The sequence below is a fragment of the Ictidomys tridecemlineatus genome, chromosome 2 (assembly GCF_052094955.1).
Source record: "Ictidomys tridecemlineatus isolate mIctTri1 chromosome 2, mIctTri1.hap1, whole genome shotgun sequence".
NCBI lineage: Eukaryota > Metazoa > Chordata > Mammalia > Rodentia > Sciuridae > Ictidomys > Ictidomys tridecemlineatus.
The window spans coordinates 212,459,268-212,478,972 of NC_135478.1; the positions used below are offsets into that span (position 1 = coordinate 212,459,268).

General features: G+C 41.2%; 1 protein-coding gene across 1 annotated transcript in view; it reads left to right on the forward strand.

Moving 5' to 3' along the window:
* Window positions 1–19,705, forward strand: part of LOC144368845 (transmembrane protein 132B-like) — a 140,645-nt gene that overhangs the window by 54,786 nt on the left and 66,154 nt on the right. Inside the window, 3 exon segments of the mRNA XM_078027882.1 lie at window positions 3,798–4,177; window positions 5,966–6,157; window positions 7,028–8,233. Of these exon segments, the coding sequence (XP_077884008.1) occupies window positions 3,798–4,177; window positions 5,966–6,157; window positions 7,028–8,233 (1,778 nt within the window).

Genomic DNA, 19,705 nt, shown 5'->3' on the forward strand with positions numbered 1-19,705 from the left:
GACTGCCTGTGTGGCTTCTTGATTTTGGCCCACCCTCCACCTCTTCTAGGGCTGTGCATTCTGCCTTTTAGGCAAAACTAGAAGGGAAGCAGTGGGCACCCCATGGTATCCAAAACAGATCACCTGGGCTCCAAGCCTAAGTTGTCATTAGAGCCAAAGCTCAGAAAATCCCATCAGCACTTGTGCACTAAAACACAACAAAGTTACTAAAACAGGTGTTAGTGGGATCCAGGGTTTTCTGTCATAATATTCAGAATGTGCAGAAGACAATTGAAAATCACTTGTTATACCAAGCAGGGAGAAAAAAACAAAGCTCTCAGTGAGGAATTACAAATAGCCCCAAAACCAAACAAAACAAAAAAATTGAAAATCTCAGCAAGCACATGTACTCATCATAAAGAAGAAGATGTAAATCATAGGACTAAAAAAGAGAGTAACTGTCAGTGGGGCTGTTAGAGGATCAAGTCAGTGGAAGACAGACAAAAGAATTTACTCAATATGAGTAAGAGAGAAGTAGGTTGGGAACAAGCGAACAGAGCTTCAGGGACTTGTGAACAATGACAAAAGATCTAAATTTCTGTAATTAGAATCTGAGGACAGGAAAGGATATAGGGCTGAAACAGTATTTGAAGAAATAGTGGCTGAAAACTTCCCAAATTTGACAAAAGACACAGCTTATAGATTTGAAAAGTTGGGAAATCACAAAAGTGACAAATTCAAAAAAATCCATGCCAAGGCAAATCATAATTAGGCTTGTGAAACTTAGAAGACAAAGGAAGAATCTTAAAAACATCCAGATATTACACTAATTTGAATGAGGATGAATTTCTCACCTGAGACCAAGGAGGCCAGAAAGACGTGGCACATTTTTCCAATGGTGAAAGAAAAAAACTGTCAGTCCTGAATCTATATCTGAAAAAAGTATTCTTCAAAAATGAAGGGGAAATAAAGACACTCTTACATGAAGAGAGACAGAATTTATTTCCAGGAGACCTACCCTCAAAGAATAGCTGGCGGAGCTTCTCCAAAGAAAAAGAAACTGATAACTGAAAAAGATTTGAAACTTTGAAAAGGAAAAAAGAATGACAGAATCAGTAAAAGTAAAAAGGATAAAAGTCTTCCTGAATTCATGAATTTCTTAAGTTATATTTGACAATCATATTTGGTTGAAACAAAAACTTAGCACCTCATCAATGTGGTGCTTAAAGCACATAGAGGAAGTCTTTAAAACAATTGTTTGTGAAAGCAGGGAGGCCAAGGAACCTAAATGGAATTAAGGTGCCTGCCTTACATGTGGTCAAACTTTGTTACCAGGCCAAAATAAGTTATGCATGGAGGTTATTGCTCACCCATACATGCATACAGGCACAAGTGACTCTAAAGTTGGTGATATCTGAATGAGCTCTGTGTGTGCCAAGGCCAAATGCTTGGTTTTGGTATCATCTTCTCATTACAAAGATAGTTATTTTGCAGTACTGGGTAATGAGTGTATGGGATCTCTCCATACTTTTTTTTCTTTCAGTGAATTTGTGATTATTTTAAAATATTATTTAAAAGTTAAAAGAATTAATAGAATACAGTTTATCTTAACCTAACAGGACTGTTTTATTTCAATAATTCAGAATTCTAAAAGTTCACATATTTACTGACAACTTTTATCATACCGCCACCTTTTAATGAAGTGTAAAATATACTTTATAATGCACTTCTTTCAGTTTTATTCACTTAATTAAGGGGAACTTATCATCACTAGCACAAAAAAGACAGCTGGTATCATTTATTATAAAATAAATTGTATCAAAAATTAATACAAAGAAAACAATGTTCTAAATTTCTGAGTGTCTCTGTGTGTCTTTGTTAAGTATCAGGACAGCGTTTAAAGACTTTGTAGCACTGAACAGAAACAGTGCTGGTGATATATCCTGATGGACTCAAAAACAGAATGGGAATGACTTTTCAGTATGTCACAATGTTTTTAATGCTGTGTTCCTTTTCATCTGAAGGCATCTCTCTTACCCATAAAGATCTTTACTTCTCGCTTCAGGAAACTGGAATTGCTGGTCACAGTGCTGGTTCAAGGAGGCAGATTGAACTATTGTGAATAACACATATTTCAGAAATCAAATTAAACTGGATGCAAACCTGCTAGTTAGTTAGTTTGCGTCACTGAGATCAGAAGACCTGACAAGAACAACATAGAGAACGACAAGTGTATTTCAGCTCATGGTATCAGAGGTTGAGTCCATGGTCAGCTGACTCCATAGCTCTGGGCTAGAGGTGAGGCAGACCATCATGTCAGAAGAGCAGGGAGGAAGAAAGCAGCTCAGGACGTGCTAGCCAGGAAGCAGAGAGAGCACCACACTCAGCAGGGACAAAATATAAACCCCTAAAGCCTATTCCCAGTGACCTGCCTCCTACAACTACACCCCACTGCCTACAGTTACCACAAGTTAATACATATCAGTGGATTAATAGGTCACAGGTCTCATAATCTGATTTTTTCACCTCTGAATATTCTTTCATCGTTCCATACATGAACTTTTGGGAATGCCTCAGATCTAAACTGAAACACACGTGTTAACCACTGTGAGCCTTTTGTCACAGCCACAGTAAAGATGAGGTTAGTTGTAGAGCCAGTGAGGACGCACACAGGGACAACCAGATTGGGCTTGGCACTGCCTCTGCACATGATCAGTTACGTGACCCCTTTCTTATCCACATGATCAGGATAGCAGTCCAACTTCAGTCTTCAGGTTTTTGTGAGGAATGAATGAGTTTAACGTGTGGCTGTTGTAAAGTTAGCTGTCATCATGGGGAGAATAGGCCCATAGTACGTGTAACAATAGTACATAGGAATTGCTGTCATTTCATCCCCTGATGTATTCCTCCTCACTGGTGGTCACAGACTAGGCAACAGCCATGAATTAAAGTCCTCTCCTATGAGGCCACAGGAGAGGTTCTTCTTTAGGGAAAGGTTCTGGAATTGCAGAAACAGAGGATTCCTCAGGGTGGGCTGTGGACAGATGGAGAGCATGTGCCAGGATTGGAGGAAGGGCCAGAGCCCTTGGGAAGGAAAGCAGAAGGCAGGAATCATGAAAGGAGAGATCCACTCACAAGTTCTACCAGTAACATGAGCAGCTTTGCTCCCAGAGCAGTACTTGTGGGTGAGGGCAGGATGTGCCAGGGGAGAGCGCTCTGGCACCCCAAGGGCCTAAGCAGGAGGAAGCTGCTTCTGTGGAGTCCACTGGCCCAGGCCAGTGAGGAGTGGGATATGAGAGCAGGCTCAGCCCACTAGCTCCTGGTTTATCTTTGCAGTTCCTAAGGGGCTTTCCCAGTGTCTTCACACCTTGATGTCTTTGGTCCTTGATTTTTATACTCCCAAAGGGGGGAGGAACAGGCATCCATTCTTATTTTCATTTCCAGCATGAGATACCTGAGCCCATGGGAGAGCAGAGCACCTGGCTCAAGGCCCAACAGGGAGTGCAAGCAGAAATCCAGACAGCTCCTCTGTCTCAGGACCTCGCATTTCTGCTTCAGAAGCCACCGTCTTGCTTCATTCCCACATGGGGAAATGTATTTTGATGCCCAGTTTCCAGAAGACAAAGAGCAGAGGCTCCATTTCTGCCTGTCTGGTCTGGAGTCTCCTGTGGCAGTAGACCAGGGAAGCCAGGGTGCACTTGCTGTCCACCTTCTAAGTGTGAAGCAGCCTGTGTGGCTCAGGTGACTGCTGAAAAGGTATTGAATGAATTAACTGCTGAAAGTTGAGTGAATCAATGGATAAACAGATTTGGCCTGAGAAAAGCCACTTAATTTCACTCTGCACCATCACCTGGACTCTAAACCAGGGGCACATGACACTCATTCCCAACAAGGACCTTTACTCTGTTGTGGTCTGTTTGTGTTCAGGCCCACCTGGGAAAGCGAAGACAAGGAGGATAAGGAGAAGAAGGGATGAGGCTGCTCCCTGCAGTACCAGCATGTCCTGGTGCACGTCCTCACTGAGTTTGTGACCAAGTCATCTGACTTGGGTCAGCTGACCTACATGTTGCGCCCAGACTGGCAGTTTGACATCACTGACCTTGTGACAGAGTTCATGAAGGTGGAGGAGCCCAGAGTCGCCCAGTTACAGGATGGCAGGACCCTGGTTGGTCGGGAGCCAGGAATCACCACTGTTCAGGTACAGGGGGCTCATGTTTTGCCACCTCTCCAACACCAGTACTTCTGATGATGCAGACAAATGCTGCCATGGAGGGATGTGCACATGTGTGAGAGTGATTGTGCAAATGTGCAGATACCAAGTCTGCCTGTAACAGAATCATGAGAAGCAATAGAGTATTCACCAATTTTAATAACCTAAACACATTTTGTATTTTCTGAGAGGGTTGAGAAAAATGCCTGATCTGTTTTTACCAGAGAAAGCTAAATGAAACACATAGTGTAAGTCACCCTTTTCCCGATATGACACTGTTTTTTTTTTTTTTAATCTGTACTAGGAGGTGGTAGAATCTCTGAAAGCAAATTTCTCCTCAACCTCAACATTTAACCATTTAGCTATATTATACCTTAAACAGTAGGCAAAGATTTTTTAAAGCATGTATTTGGCTATAAATCACAAAGAATCCATAGTTCAAAGCTCTCTATTTTCATCATACTAATAGTTAAATAATTTCTAACTTATTTTGGCAAGATTAAAAAAGAAAAAGTCACAGCTTTTTTTATTTTTGCAAATTTAAAATGTTTCTGCTTATAGTTAATTATATCTTATTTAAGGTGTTGCCAAAGTAAATTTTTGACAAAGTTGAATTAAATATGTAACATTCTATATTTGTGTCTATTTCTGTGTAATATATTACCACCAATTTAACATTTCAAGACAACAGTAATTTATTAAGTTATATTCTGTGGGTACACAGTCCTGGTGGGTGGGCTGGTTCTATGCTCAGGGTTCCTAAGGCTGAGATCCAGGTGCTGGCTGGGCTTGGCCCTTAATCTTGGAATTTTGTGAACTCATTGGCTTTTAATCTCATTCAGTTTCTTGGAAGAACTTAGCTCTCTTATAGTTATAGCACTGAGGTCACAGTTTCCTTACTGTCAGCCAGGTGTTGCCCTGTCCTCTAAGAGGACCCCTCCATTCCTTCTCACATGGTCCCTCTCTTATCAGAAATGGCTGGATTCAGTCCTTCTCACACTTAGAGTCTGAATTCTCCTGCTACCAGCTGGGGAATGCACTCTGCTGTTAAGGGTTCCTGTATAATTCGGGAGACCCTTGTTTTAGAGCCACCTATGTCATATAACAGTGTGATTGTAGAGTGCTTTCTCATTGTGTTTGAAGGTTAAGGTCAACATTTAGGGGGAATGTTCTAGAAACTGTGCCTTTGACATATTCCTGTCCTGGGTTCAGTCTCCCATGGTTGCACATTAGATAGTAAAGTGGTAGGAACAGCTCCTTAGGACATGACTATTCCCTGCCCCACTTTAACTGTTCATCCAGTTATCCCACAGTGGTCCACACAGTGATCATATTGTCCCATGATAGGCATTTAACCTGCCCATTGGAAGGGATGTGAGCAGGAGAATAGGGCTGAGTACCATTTCCTTCAAAAGAGTTGACCACAGGCCACTGCTTTCAAAGCCTGAATGTTGGTTGTTGGGAAAGCGCTACTCTTTTGAGTGCTGAGTACCAAGGCAGGCAATTTGAGTTATTGCCTCTAACTTAAAATAAGCTTATCTCAGAAAATACACTGTTGTTATCATGGCATGAATCTCAAGAAAGGAAGTGGATTAAAGTGACCTTTATAAAACTCCTTCAAGTGCTAAGTTTAATCTGACAATGGCAGGATACCTATGTAAGCAGTCTTCCTGTGTGCACTCTGTAGAGCACTGCAGAGTCTCCTGAGGCCCCGCCAGCTCTAGGACTTGAAATTGTCACGTGGGCAGAGACCGCGCTTTCTCACTTACTCCCCAGGTCCTCTCACCTCTCTCTGACTCCATCCTGACTGAGAAGACAGTGATTGTCCTGGATGACTGCGTCACCATCGTGGAGCTGGGTGTGCAGCTGGTGGCTGGCTTGTCTCTCTCCCTGCAGCCTCACAGGGTGGACCGAAGGGTCATCATCTCCACAGTGGCTGCCCAGGATGTTCTCCAGGCCCCACAGCAGGTGAGAGCCTGGAGGCCTGTGCCCTGGTCCATGGTCCATGCCCTCCTCTCCAGGTCGTTTTGTGCTACACAGAGGGTCAGCAGGGTCTTTCAGCCCCTTGCTGTTCTTGGAGCTGCTCCTTGCATCTCTCCCAGCACATTGGGTCTAGGAAAGCATGTAGAGAAGGAGGCTCATTTCCTCCACCATTTGTTCTCCAGCAGGATAACCTGTGATAGGCACAGTCTGCTGTTGGACTGTGAGCTGAGGGCCATGTTTTTTTTTTACCTTGGCCAAACCAAATGGGTAATTTTTGATACTGCATCTTGCTAAGTTGCTGAGACTGGCCCTGAACTCATGATCCTCCTGCCTCAACCTCCTGGTTGGCTAGGATTACAGGTGTGCATCACTGTGCCTGGCTGTTGCAAATTATTTATAAAGATAACTGAAGCACTGGGCCGTTCAAGCAGTCCAACTTAATAATCCATCGTTTACCAAGAAATTTACCAGAGTGCGTTTTGCTTCATCAGCATTGGCTTCCTAATAAAGAAGGTTCAAAGCGATATTATCTTTAGCAGTAGCCTGATTAGTTGCACCTAAAATTGATTCAGATAAATTGCCTGATCTTTCAAAGGGTTTTTAGAAAGGTCAAAGTCAAATTCTTTGATATGGCATGCAATAAATTAATTTACACTTTAGTGCATTCATGAAAGCTTATTATTTATTTCTCATACCAGTGGAGCTCCTGCAGATTATTGATGCCAGTTCAAGGCATGACAAGAACTGGTAAAGATTATAAAACCGAAGATTTTTTTCTACATATACTTATAGGAAATCTTGCTTATGTTGTAAATTTGAAGGGAGCTGATCATGCTTTGATTTCGTTTCCCTTAGGAAGCCGTAGTCAGATCTTGGATTTTGTTCAGTGATGGCTCCGTGACACCTTTAGACATTTATGATCCCAAGGATTTTTCCATAACTGTCTCATCATTGGATGAAATGGTGGTGTCTCTCCAGCCAAACTTGCAGTCCCAGTGGCCGGTTGTGGTTGCTGAGGGCGAAGGACAAGAGCCCCTGATTAAGTTGGAGATGATGATCAGCAAGCCTTGCCAGAAGACCATGAGGAAAAGTGTTCTTGCTGTGGGTAAAGGAAGTGTCAAGGTCAGGTTTGCACCAGGCATCAAGGAGGAGCACCGGGGAGGTAGCAATGACATTGAGGGTGTGAACCGGGAATACAAAGATCACCGCAACTCTATAGAGCAGGAAGGGAGCCAAGAGCGGGCAGTCCAGGAGTGGCTCCGGCGTGGGGGCCCTGCTGGCCCAGAGGACAGGACAAACAGGAGCACAACCCTGCCACTGCCTGGGGAGGGGAAGGACAAGAAGCTACTCAAGAGTGGTGGTTCTGATGCCTTCACCAGCTTCCCCACCCAGGGGAAGTTTCCAGAATCCAGTAACCCTAGTGACCTTACAGTGGCCTCCAGGGGCTTGATGAACTTGGAGATCAGCATGTACACCCTGGTCTGCATCTTCTGCCTGGCCATCCTGGTCTTCCTGATCAACTCCGTGGCGTTTGCCTGGAAGTACAGACACAAAAGGCTTGTGGTGAGCGAGCAGGGCAACATACCCCACTCCCATGACTGGGTCTGGCTTGGGAACAAGGTGGAGCTTTTGGAGAACCTAGTGGACATCATGCTCCCCTCGGAGGAGTGTACAACCATGATAGACAGGGGGCTGCAGTTTGAGGAGAGGAACTTCCTGCTGAATGGAGGTTCCCAGAAGCCCTTCCACAGTCAGCTGCTCAGACCTTCTGACTATGTCTATGAGAAAGAGATGAAAAATGAACCTGTAAACTCTTCTGTCCCGAAGAGGAAGAGGGTCAAGTTTACTTCCTACACCACCATCCTCCCTGAGGATGGAGGCCCGTACTCCAACTCCATCCTGTTTGACAGTGATGACAACATCAAGTGGGTCTGCCAGGACATGAGGCTGGGGGACTAACAGGACTTCAGAGACTATATGGAAAGACTGCAGGACCAGATGTCAACTCCTTTCTTATGTTGCATTCACCTTTATGCCTTCTGTTTTCTGAACGGTGGAGCAGTGAGTCTGATCAGCAATAGGGTGACTTCACAAAGCTGAGTTCGTGAAGGTCTGGAGGGAGCCCTTTCTAAGCATGTTTCAGAGGCCTGGAGAGTTACATCAGCTGGGTTTTAAGCTGGGAAATGCCTCTAAGACAGCTACATGTAGGGACTGGAGGAATTCTAAGACAACAGTTTTGCCTACAGCCTGGTACCAGCTCAGTGCAGGTAGAGTAAACCCGACCCCACAGACATTGTTAGTCATCTCATGGTGAATGGCTGTGTGTAGTGAGGAGAGATTTGAATGGTGATTTTCCTGTTCCTAGACCTTTTAAAGCACAGTGGGCAGGTACAGCCCGTGGCCTGAGTTTGGACACACGTGAGAGGTGACTGAATTTAGCTATCTTTATTTGTTAGGAGCGCTGCTCAGTATTTTTATATACATTTCCACCTGCACCTGTTCCTTTGACCTCTGGAATTTTTTTTTTTTTGAAACATGAAGAGAAGAAATTTCAGCCTTTGAGATCTGTATAATTTACAAATAAGTTTTATTCCCTGGGATTTGCCGCGTCTTGTCATTTCCTGGGTCTCCATACAGGATGTCAGGTTTTTCAAGTTTTGAGCACTTCTTTCTATAGTGACAGCATCTAAGAAGCTTATTCTCACTTTCTTTTTCCTACCTTTTGCTGTTGAACTTTCTTGTGTATGACTGGGATGGGGTTTTGCTTAAAATGTTGATATCCAGTGAGGGAGGGTCATCTCTTTACATTTTTCTATGTGAAGTTTAAAACAACTTGGAGGAAAGTTGTGAACACACACATTTATTTTTGTCCTCTGTTTGCTAAGAATTCCAGGGAGCTCCTGGAGAACACTGCTGAGGGCAGAAAGCCCCTAGGGAGCAGTGATTATGCAGGTTCTTTGTAGTCAACACAATGTACCATCCAAACTGAATCTAAAGATAAAATCCATCTACATCTGCGCTAAAGGGAAATTGCCCAGGAAATAGCTTCCAATTAAACTTTCCATTTTCCCAGAAAAAAAGAAAATTAAATGATGTTTCAACTTAGCAATATAAATTATCCATACAATAACTATCTTCACAGGTGTGCATTTGTGGGAAAAGCAATGGGTTCCCCCCAGAATTCACAAAAATAAATGACTATTCCAGAGCCCAAGAAGCAGCTATTATAAACAAATTATTGAAAAATCAAAGTGCTAAGAGGAAAAAAAAAAGTAATTCTTGTATACTTTTTAAATAAAAATATTTAGAATCATCATGAGTCATTATCTCAAAGCAAGAATATCAGATTAGCAAAATGTGACACTTTTATTTATTAAGATACTATAGGTGGAAAAGCAGACACTGGACTAATCTGTCTCATTATGAGTTAACTGAGCCATTTGCATCCCTAAGAAATGGAATTTGAAAGGCCCAAAGTAGGAGGAAGTCACCCTTACTCCCAGTGGCTGACAACTGAGCTATTCAAAAGAGAATTGTTTTCATTCAGTTGCTCTCTTATTTTAGATTCTCATGGATGGGAACTTGACAACTCAGCCTCTTCTAGCCATGAAGCAGCAGCCAAAAATTTCTCCTATATCTCTTGCATGCCACAGACAGGGCTGAAATTGCAGGTGGTATAGTGGTGACCTCAAAGGCTGGTATTGGATTCGTTTTATAAGTATTTAAAATGGCGCTTAGGAGCTGAAGCCAAAGACTGCAGAGAGCTTCAATTTAACTGGAGAATGAAGCAAAATACCTAGGCCTTAACTGCAAAAGGAGTTTGCAGGACAGCTGGCACCTTTTAGGAAGAGCTCCCTGGTTAGACAGTGGCCTTTCAGAGGGCTTAGTGGGAAGGTAGCACAGAACAACTGTGAGGACAGAAGAGAGTTCATGCCTGATGGATGCACAGCCAAGCTATGAAGGAATTCTGGCTCCTTCTAGGAGACATTTTCAATTCCATCTTTTTTTGGAGCTTCAATATCAAAGAAATAATGGAGGTCCTTTCTGAAAGTGAGGAGTGTGAATTGAAGGGGAGGAGTTTACTCAGCAGGCCGCCTCCCAACCACTGGCGCATCAAGACTTTGGTGGGGGCATAGTTTGAGAGGAATTGCCATTGTCGTGGGGAGCATCACTAAGGAACATACAAATCATCGGAGCCTTTCCTGAGGTGGGAACATGGGGCAGGGACAGAGAGCAAACAGGGAGTATTGGGTTGTGCCAGATCAGCCTAAATGGAGCTGGAAGCTGACCATGATCCTGAAGAAGCTTCTGGTGGACAACACAGACTCACCCAGCATGAATCAGTGCCCATATAGTCACCTGTGCTCCTTCACATTAGAGTTCAGTTAGTTCAACATGGAGGAAGTCAAATGGAAGGTCATGGGAAAGGGTCCCTTTTACCATATAATATCCACTCACAAAAACATATGTACACATGTGTGTGCTTGAAGCTGAAGAGTCAAATATAGACCATTTAGTGGGACTCAAGAGTGACAGTTGTTTTCAGATGTGGCATGAACATCTTTCACTGAAGTATTTTATGCTCCGATTTACTGCAGAGTATAAACCATGGGTAAGATCACCTTGTTTTCCAGTTAGTCAGCCACAGCTATTAAGCATTACACCTCAAGATACCTAAACCCAAATGGGAACAACATAAACTATTAAGCCTTGAACTCTAGTTTCCAGTCACCATGTTTCACCTGTCTTCATTCTCTGGGTTTTCATAGTTGAGATATTCAAATCCTGGGTCTTGAGGAATAACCCAGCCCCAGGTTGTCAAGGGCTTCCAAGTCCCCTTTGTCCCCATAGAGTGGCATGCTCAGACTCCTCCTGAGGGAGGAACCAGCAAGTGTTTGGAGAGGGCTGCAAGCTGTGGACATTGGTCGCAGGCAGGGAGCTTAAGATGTGAGCTGAGGACTGCATGGTTTGGAGCAGTTGAAGATGTGAAGCCACTGTCTCCAGGTCCCGGGGTTCCTCTTTCAAGTCCAGAGTACAGGGACCAAGAAGCAGCTGCCAGATGAAAAAGCCTGCTTTTAAACATAGGTGTGCTGCATTTGAGAGAGCAAGAAGAGGAAGAAAAAGATCCAGCAAACCACAGAATACTCTGTGTACCAAGAGAAGGAACATCACCTTCCTAGCTGTTGCACACACTGGCCAGGGTAAATTCCCAGCCTACAATAATCCTCCATATCTACACAGAAAGTTTCGATTTATGCACATGAATGCAGTGAAAACATGAATTGGTGTTTCTGTTCCATCACCATATCTGGAGATATGTACTTGCTGATTTTTAAGTTTTAAGAAGTCCACCTTTGTGTAACTTTATCAGCTTTTTAGAAAGGGATCTTTCTAATATTGGCAAATTGAGACCATAGTAAAAGTTTTGTCAGCAAAGATCCATTCACTCCATTAAGAGTGGCTTCATCTGAATCCTTCATGCCACTGGCACCATTGGGCTTTCTACTCTAATCATCTTAAAAACTATCTTAATTCTCCATTCTTGTCTCTGTAAATGACACCTCAGATGGTTTATAAACTTAGTAAACTTCCTCTCAATTAAAATTACATATGTGTTCTGTGAAGTACATCACCTGTATGTAAAGGGACAGGTTGGATGGTGGAAAAGCTATGCTGAAATGTGGATATCAGATATTTTTGTATGTAATATAGACATTACACTGAAACTCTGAGAGGTGTATCAGAATAAACACATTTTAAAATAAAAGCATGCAAAACTGTAGCATTTAAATGTACAGACCTCCAACTCAAAAATATCTCAACTGATGATGGGAAAAACATTAGGACCTGACATCGTAAAATGCATTGAGTTAGGAATTCTGGCCTGGAAAGGACGTGGCTCATCTTGGCAATGTTGATGAAACTTGCTGGAATATTTTGATTTTGCTCTTCATTACTTTTGGATCTTTCCTTTTTTTCCTGGAAATATTTCAGAAATAAAGTGACTTCACTTTTCCAGCATTATGGTATATTCTAACCAGAGGGTAATTCATCGTTTTTAACATGAAAATAAACATTTAAACATTTTTCATTTGTTTCATTATTTTACCTACATGTTCCTTTTCTAATTTCAACTTCTATATGATTGGCTATATTTATAGATACATATATTTTTTCTTTTCAGCCAGAGATTGTAACATCCTTGATGACGTAATAAAAAAACTCCAAAACGAAATATTCCCTAAAAGTCAAAGATGACTTTGAGATTTAAAAATTTTATCATTTGTTTTCCTGACAGGCTTGGGAAACTTTCCAGATGTCTTACAAAGAGGACTCATTTCTCATGTCTCTGTTGAGGGTCAGACAACCTTGAAATCAGGGCTAAAGTGCAAGGTGCAGTGGGTGTTTGGTAGTGTGATAACTGGCCATCCTCTGGCTTTCCCTGGTCAGTGACTTGGTTTTGTGGATGCATTTGGGCAGTAGCTTTGCATTGGCTTGAGCCTGGGTGCTGAGGATCGACACAGAAGCTCTAGAGATGCAAATGAGACACAGGACAGCAGGGGCCTCTGCTTTGAAGATGAGGTAGCTGGTTTATTTGAGGGACTGGTGGATGTGTTGGCCAAGTACCTAAGGCTGCAAGTGCATTTCTTGAAACTGCCAGTATTATCTTTGGCACTTTGGCAAATACTACCTATTATTCTCAGGGTGCATTTGAGTGTCTCAGGCAATAACTTGACATGTCATAAATGTTTCATGCCACACGTGGTCTCTCATCAGACCCTTCAGACCCCTGTAAATGCAGGCTTGTGAAATGTAGGCTGTGAGGTAGCTGGCTTGTGAAATGTAGGCTGTGAGGTAGCAGGCTTTCTTGCTTATTTATAAAATGTTTGGCTCATTTGGCAGCAAATGAGCCAAAAAACTTTGCTAGGTGTACAAACCCACCCCATCAGGATTACTTTTCAGCACTTGGTTAATTGTTACCCAATAACAGCTTTCAAAGCCTCTTTCTCCTTGAAACATGGGAAGACTAAGCCACAGAACCCAAATATCTTGTCCTAGATCTCAGTGTGTCTGTTCACAGTTTATATCTCAAAAAGAGAAGGAATAAAAAAGAAAGTTTGAAATGAGATATGTAATACAGGGATCACTTTATATTTATTTTTTTTGTGCATATGAGCACAAAATGCAAAAACTGTATTTCAGTTTTTTAAAAATATTAAAGTCCTTAATACTTGTTAGTTTCATTATGTCTTTATACAATTTGGATAGGTGATGGAGTGTTTTTGTTGTTTGCTTTTAGACATTTCTAAAAGTATAAAAGTAGAGACATCTAACCTGGGTTACAGTGTTTACAGACTGTTCCATGGTTCAAACAAATAGGACACCAACGCTTTCCAGGTGGAAATTCAAGTTCATTCAGGGACATTACCTTCCCAGTTTAAGGAAGCAATAATGTTGTCAACGCTGAACAATCTTCATGTTCTATGAAACGTCTTCAAAATTTCTTTGGCTTTAATTGCTCCTCTTGGTCAGTTGTTCAGATGAAACATTGTCATTGAATGTTAAAGACTGAATCTCATTAAGATGCTGCAGAAACTGAGAAGACAATGGCTTTTTCATACATCTCCACTGCCCTCTGCAGTGATACACTTTAGAGTTGAATGCTGCTTTGGAATTTGGGGTCTGTGTGATGCTGAATTTTTTTTACCTGTTTGAAAATATTGTGGTCCCTTTTTCATATCTGTAGTACTTGATTCCAAGTCCCCAAGAAGTTACAAAAATCTGAGGATGCTCAAGTTCTATATGTAAAAAAGGTATAGTAGGATTTGCCTAGAACATATACAACCGTCCTGTAGAGTTGAAATGATTTCTAGATTACTTATGATTCCAAACACAATGTCAATGCTATGTAAATAGTTGTTATTCTGTACTGTTTAGGGAATAATTACCATGAATAAGTATTCATGTTTAGTACAGATGAATTTTTTTCTGAATGGGTTGATCTGGGTTGAATCAGTGGATGTAGAAGTTGTGGATATGGAGGGCCATTGCACTTCTTCAGGATGGCAGAACTCACTTTTGACTTGGCACTTCTTTTTCACTTCCTTCTACCAAAAGAGCACATGGGGTTTTCTACTTTCCATTCTAAGGTTGGAGCTGAAAGATCTACTACTTTACTGTTATCTCTCCTGTAGGAACCTGACTCACTGAATGAAATAGCTTATGTTGTATTCACTTCACTACAAGATGCTTCCTTAGAGAATGTGTCTTTTCTCCTGATCACAATCACTTAGGGCCTCCATTTTGCCTGTGTATATTCCTAAATGGTACAAGTATTTCCATTCCATGAACATCGTGGGCTGACAGGAAGCACACCACTCCTGCACTCAGCATCCATATTGCCAATCTCCACGGGACACATCTGGAAACGTGCAGTAGACCTTCCACCATCCCAGTTCTCCTGTGCAGTGAAGTGTTCCACAGCCACAAGTTCAGACACCAGAAGATGCCAAGACTGGCAGATGTCCCTCCTCTTAGCACAGATCCAGTGGCTTCCTTCCTTAGTTGTCCTTCTCTGGAGCCTTGCTTTGGACTTACAGCAAGGGCGACAATTCAGAATTCAGAGTGGATTCTGAGAACAAACCCATTGTCCAGGGCTCCATTACAAGATATTCAAGGCCTTCTCCACACATCATTGTTGGTTTAAGCAAACATCAAAACTGAAAGGCAGGATCTGAGAGTGGAGAACTAAGGAAAAAAATACTTGAGCTCAGAGGAAAAGACGTGAGTACCAGTGAGAAGCAGCACACCCACATGCTGAGCACCACCCTGCAGGGCCATGCTCGAAGGGGGCAGCCACATGTCTTCTGTGGCCAATCATTTTTACAGTGCTGCTTCTCTGTGATGGATGTCTAGAGAGCATGATATTACCTAGAGATTGAAACCTGTGTCCCCCTTGTCAGGCCCAGCCTCAGATGCCTCTTGTAAAGGTGGACCCTTGGCTGTAGATCATAGTGAGTGGCCAGACACACTGGGCCCAGTCAACTGTACATTCTGGGTGGTTTCCAGGCAGGAAATAGAAGAAATAATTTTTATCTGGCATTTGGAAGAAAAGGGTGTTATCCCTTACTTTTCACTTTTCTGAAATTGGATTCTTCATGCCAGATATTATGAACAGAGCATGCTGTTATCACCCTGTGCTTCTCTGAGTCTTGGTTGTGTAATGTATTTATCCATTTCGATGCCCCTGGCTTTCAGTACAACCTGTTTTGTATGTTCCACAGTGTACCTCACCATACCTGTAAAGGCACTTCCAAACATTTTAAAAAGAAGAAATAAAACATGTTGGATGATTTCTTGTTATAGTAAGACAATTAATTGGTAGGTTCCAGGAAAGGATCTTTTCAAAAAGACATTCCAAGGAAGATACTGAGAAATCCTCAAGTTGTACATAGAGGTGGCCATAACTACATTGTCATAGCTGTCATTGTCATGGACATCTATTGTCCGAGACACTAAAAGTTAGAGAAAATAATGACATATTTAAGTCTGAGAGAAAGATTCCAGGAGAAACAGGCTGCCCTTGAGCTCCAGGGAAAGTCTCAAGAACTTATCGAGTCCAAGTCTTGCTCATCACTGACATTCCCAAGTGGCATTGAGTGTCTATAGCTAAGACAGGCAAATTCAGTTTTGGAGAAGTCCAAGAAAAGTCCCTATTTTCATAAAGCTTACAAAGTTGAATTTTAATGAGAGAAAAAACTTTATTCAAATGTGTCCCTACCAGACAGGGGCTGTTAGTTCTATGTATAAAACTGGAGACACAGGAAAACTCATGCAGGTGCCAATTGCATTTAACTCAGGAACAACTAAAATACTTCTGTACATCATGCCTCCAGGGCTCCACACATGTAGACAGGGAAGGCACCCTGCTGTGCCACACTTCTGCCCTGTATTGGCAGTTGGTTTCAATGTATGTTGCCTGAGCTGGAGTCTGTAGAGAGGACCAACCATGTGAGAATTCATTCAGCTTTAGAATACCCTCCACAGCAGTTTAAGGTTGATGTCAGGCAGCTGTGGAATGAGCATGAGCTCTGCCCATGTTCCCCGGCTCACTGTGATGCTCGCAGGTTCTACAGCACTTGTCAATAGCAGCGTGATGAGCAGTACTCTACTGTTAGAGAGGAATTTACCGAACACCTGTGTCGTTGTGCCAAGAACAGTAACTTCCAGCACCGAGAAGGGCTGGCCAGCATACGCATGCTCTGGGCCCAGCTCTCCTTTGTAGTAGTGAAAAAACTTAAGAAGGCAACATCTTCAAGAAGTTTGGTGCCACTTTGGAGCAAGGGTAATTTGCAGGTGAGTGTCCCTGGAGTCCTGAACTGCCCGTGAGCACTCTGCTTGGCATTGGAGGTCACACGGGTCCCTGCTGCTGACAATGTGGCATCTTTGTCAGGTCTGCTGCATTTAAATATGTAACTAGCCTAGGTGCAGAACACTCATGTGGCTTTATACAATTGATTTTTAAAGCAGTTAAAAATGGAGAAGAGATATGCATTTATACTATGTTTACAAGCACCTGATCACCTTTTCCAATGCCACCTGTCACCTGTCACCATCTGCTTTCATCCTGAAAGACCTTTAGTATTTCTAATAAGGAAAATCTCCAGCAACAAATGCTTTCAGCATTAGTTTCCTGGGCTGGCTTTATTTAGTTTTCCTTCTTGATATTTTTTCTAGGTGTGGCATTTTGGGGTGATAGTTTTTCTCATTTACATGCCATTCCACTTTCTCTTGGCCTCCACACTTTCTGATGCAATAGAGCGTGACCTTGTTGTTGTTCCCTGGTATATGAGGAGTCATTCTTCTCTTGATAACATTTTTATTATTATGTCAGAGTGTGGATCTTTTTGCATTTACCTTATCTGAAGTGTTTTGAGCTTATCACAGGTATACATGAATGTTTTCTATTAAATTTGGGAAGTTTTCAACTGTTGTTCTCTTAAAACTTTTCCCTTTCCTGCCTATGCTCTCTTTGTATATTTGTATTTAATGGTTTCATACAAGCCTCAGAGGCTTTCTTTTTCTCTATTCTTTTTTCCTCTGTGTTCCTTGTGTTTTTTGGATTACATAATCTCTATCAATATATCTTTTTCACTGAGTCTGTCTTCTGCCAATTTCAACCTGTGGTTGGGCCTGTTTTATATATATATATATATATATATATATATATATATATATATATATATATATACATACATGTAGAATGAGTGATATGAATATCAGCACAAGGAGGGTTAAATGAAGGGACACTGCTAACAGTTCTGCATTATATATGAAGTGCTCTATATCTATGCTATTAGGTGATAAATAGTGATCTAGGATAAGACTGAAAATGCAACAAGGTATATTGAATAAGGTCATAGAAGAGAAAAATTGGAACGCCAAATAATACTTGATTAATATGAAGAGTTGTTTGACAGAAGGGGAAAAAAAGAAGAGATGACAACTAGAAATCAAATGACTGAGGCCAACTCTATCAGCAAGTCAGGATTAATAGGAAGAGAGCCATCTGAAGTTCATAAGAGACATACTTTATTTTTAACATTTGTTCTTTTTAGATATACATGACAATCAAGTGTATTTTGACATATTATACATTTATGAATATAACTTATCCTAATTAGGATCTCATTCTTGTGTGTTGTACATGATGTGGAGTTTCACTGGTCATGTATTCATATATAAACATAGGAAAGTCATGTCTGATTTATTATACTGTCTTTCCTAATCCCATTTCCCCTCCCTTCCCTTCATTCCCCTTTGTCTAATCCAATGATTTTATACTTCCCCTGCCCTTATTGTGTTAGCATTTACATTTACATAGCAGAGAGAACATTTGGCCTTTGGCTTTTTTGGATTGGTTTATTTCACTTAGCATGATAATCTCTAGTTCCATTTATTTACCAGCAAATGTCATAATTTCTTCTTAATGGCTGAGTAATATTTCATTGTGTGTATATACCAATTTTATTTATCCATTCATCTGTTGCAGAGTACCTAGGATGGTTCCATAGCTCAGCTATTGTGAATTGAACTGCTAAAGTATCGATGTGGCTGCATCACTGTAGTATGCTGATTTTAAATCCTTTGGGTATATACTGAGGAGTGAGATGACTGGGCATAATGGTGGTTCCATTCCAAGTTTTCTGAGAAACCTTCATACTGCTTTCCAAACTGGTTGCACCAATTTTGAGCCCTACCAGCTATGGATGAGAGTACCTTTTCCCCCACTTTCTCACCAACATTTATTGTTGCCCATATTCTTGTATTCTTGATAATTGCCATTCTGCCTGGAGTAAGATAGAATCTCAGTGTAGTTTTAATTTGAATTTCTCTACTTGCTAGTGATGTTGAACATTTTTTCATATATTTGTTGACCTTTCATATTTCTTCTTTTGTAAAATGCCTGTTCAGTTCCTTTGCCCATTTATTGATTTGGTTATTCGGTTTTTGGTGTTAAGTTTTTGAGTTCTTTGTATATTTGGAGATTAATGTTCTAGCTGAGAATTAGGTGGCAAAGATTTTTTTCCCATTCTTTAGACTCTCTTTTCACATTCTTGATTATTTCCTTTGCTGTGAAGAAGCTTTTTAGTTTGATACCATCCCATTTATTGATTTTTGATTTTACTTCTTGTGCTTTAGGAGTCTTGTTGAGGAAGTCAGTTCCCATGCTGACATGATGGAGAGTTGGGCCTGTGTTCTCTTCTAGTGGGTGCAGGGTCTCTGGTCCAATGCCTAGGTCCTTTATTCACTTTGAGTTGAGTTGAGTTTTGTGCAGGGTGTGAGAAAGGGGTTTAATTTCATTTTGCTACATATGGATTTCCAGTTTTCCCAGCACCATTTGTTGAAGAGTCATCTTTTCTCCAATGTATGTTTCTGGCACCTTTGTCTAGCATGAGATAGCTGTGTATATGTGGGTTTGAAGAGACATCCTTTAAATGTGAAGAAACAAAAAAATAAAAATTTGAAAGAAGATATAATATTCAACACAAATAAGTTTTCCAGTGTGACTAGGCATGTATCAGATAAAATAGACTTTAAAAAAGAAGGATCATTACCTCAAATGGATACCATCATCATGATCATCTTTTCCTTCCTCCTCCTCCTCGTTCTTCACTATCACCACCACAACAACATGGTCAGCTTATTGATATGAAAATCCTAAGTGGACATGCACTAAAAATAGAATTTCAAATTAAATGAAGCAAAAACAGCAGAACTGAAGGGAAATTTGAGAAATCTATCTACGTATCTGTTTGGAGATTTCAACACTTTTATCTCAGAACTGATAAAAATATGAAAAAATAAAAATATAGTTAAGTGGAACTATGCCAATCATTTAAATTTAAATATATAAGACTGTATTCATTAACTGAACACAGAAGCACCCATAGAACAAAATTCTCCAAGATAGAAAATACATTGGGGCATGAAACCAGTCTCATTATAACATCAGAGGGTTAAATTCCCCTG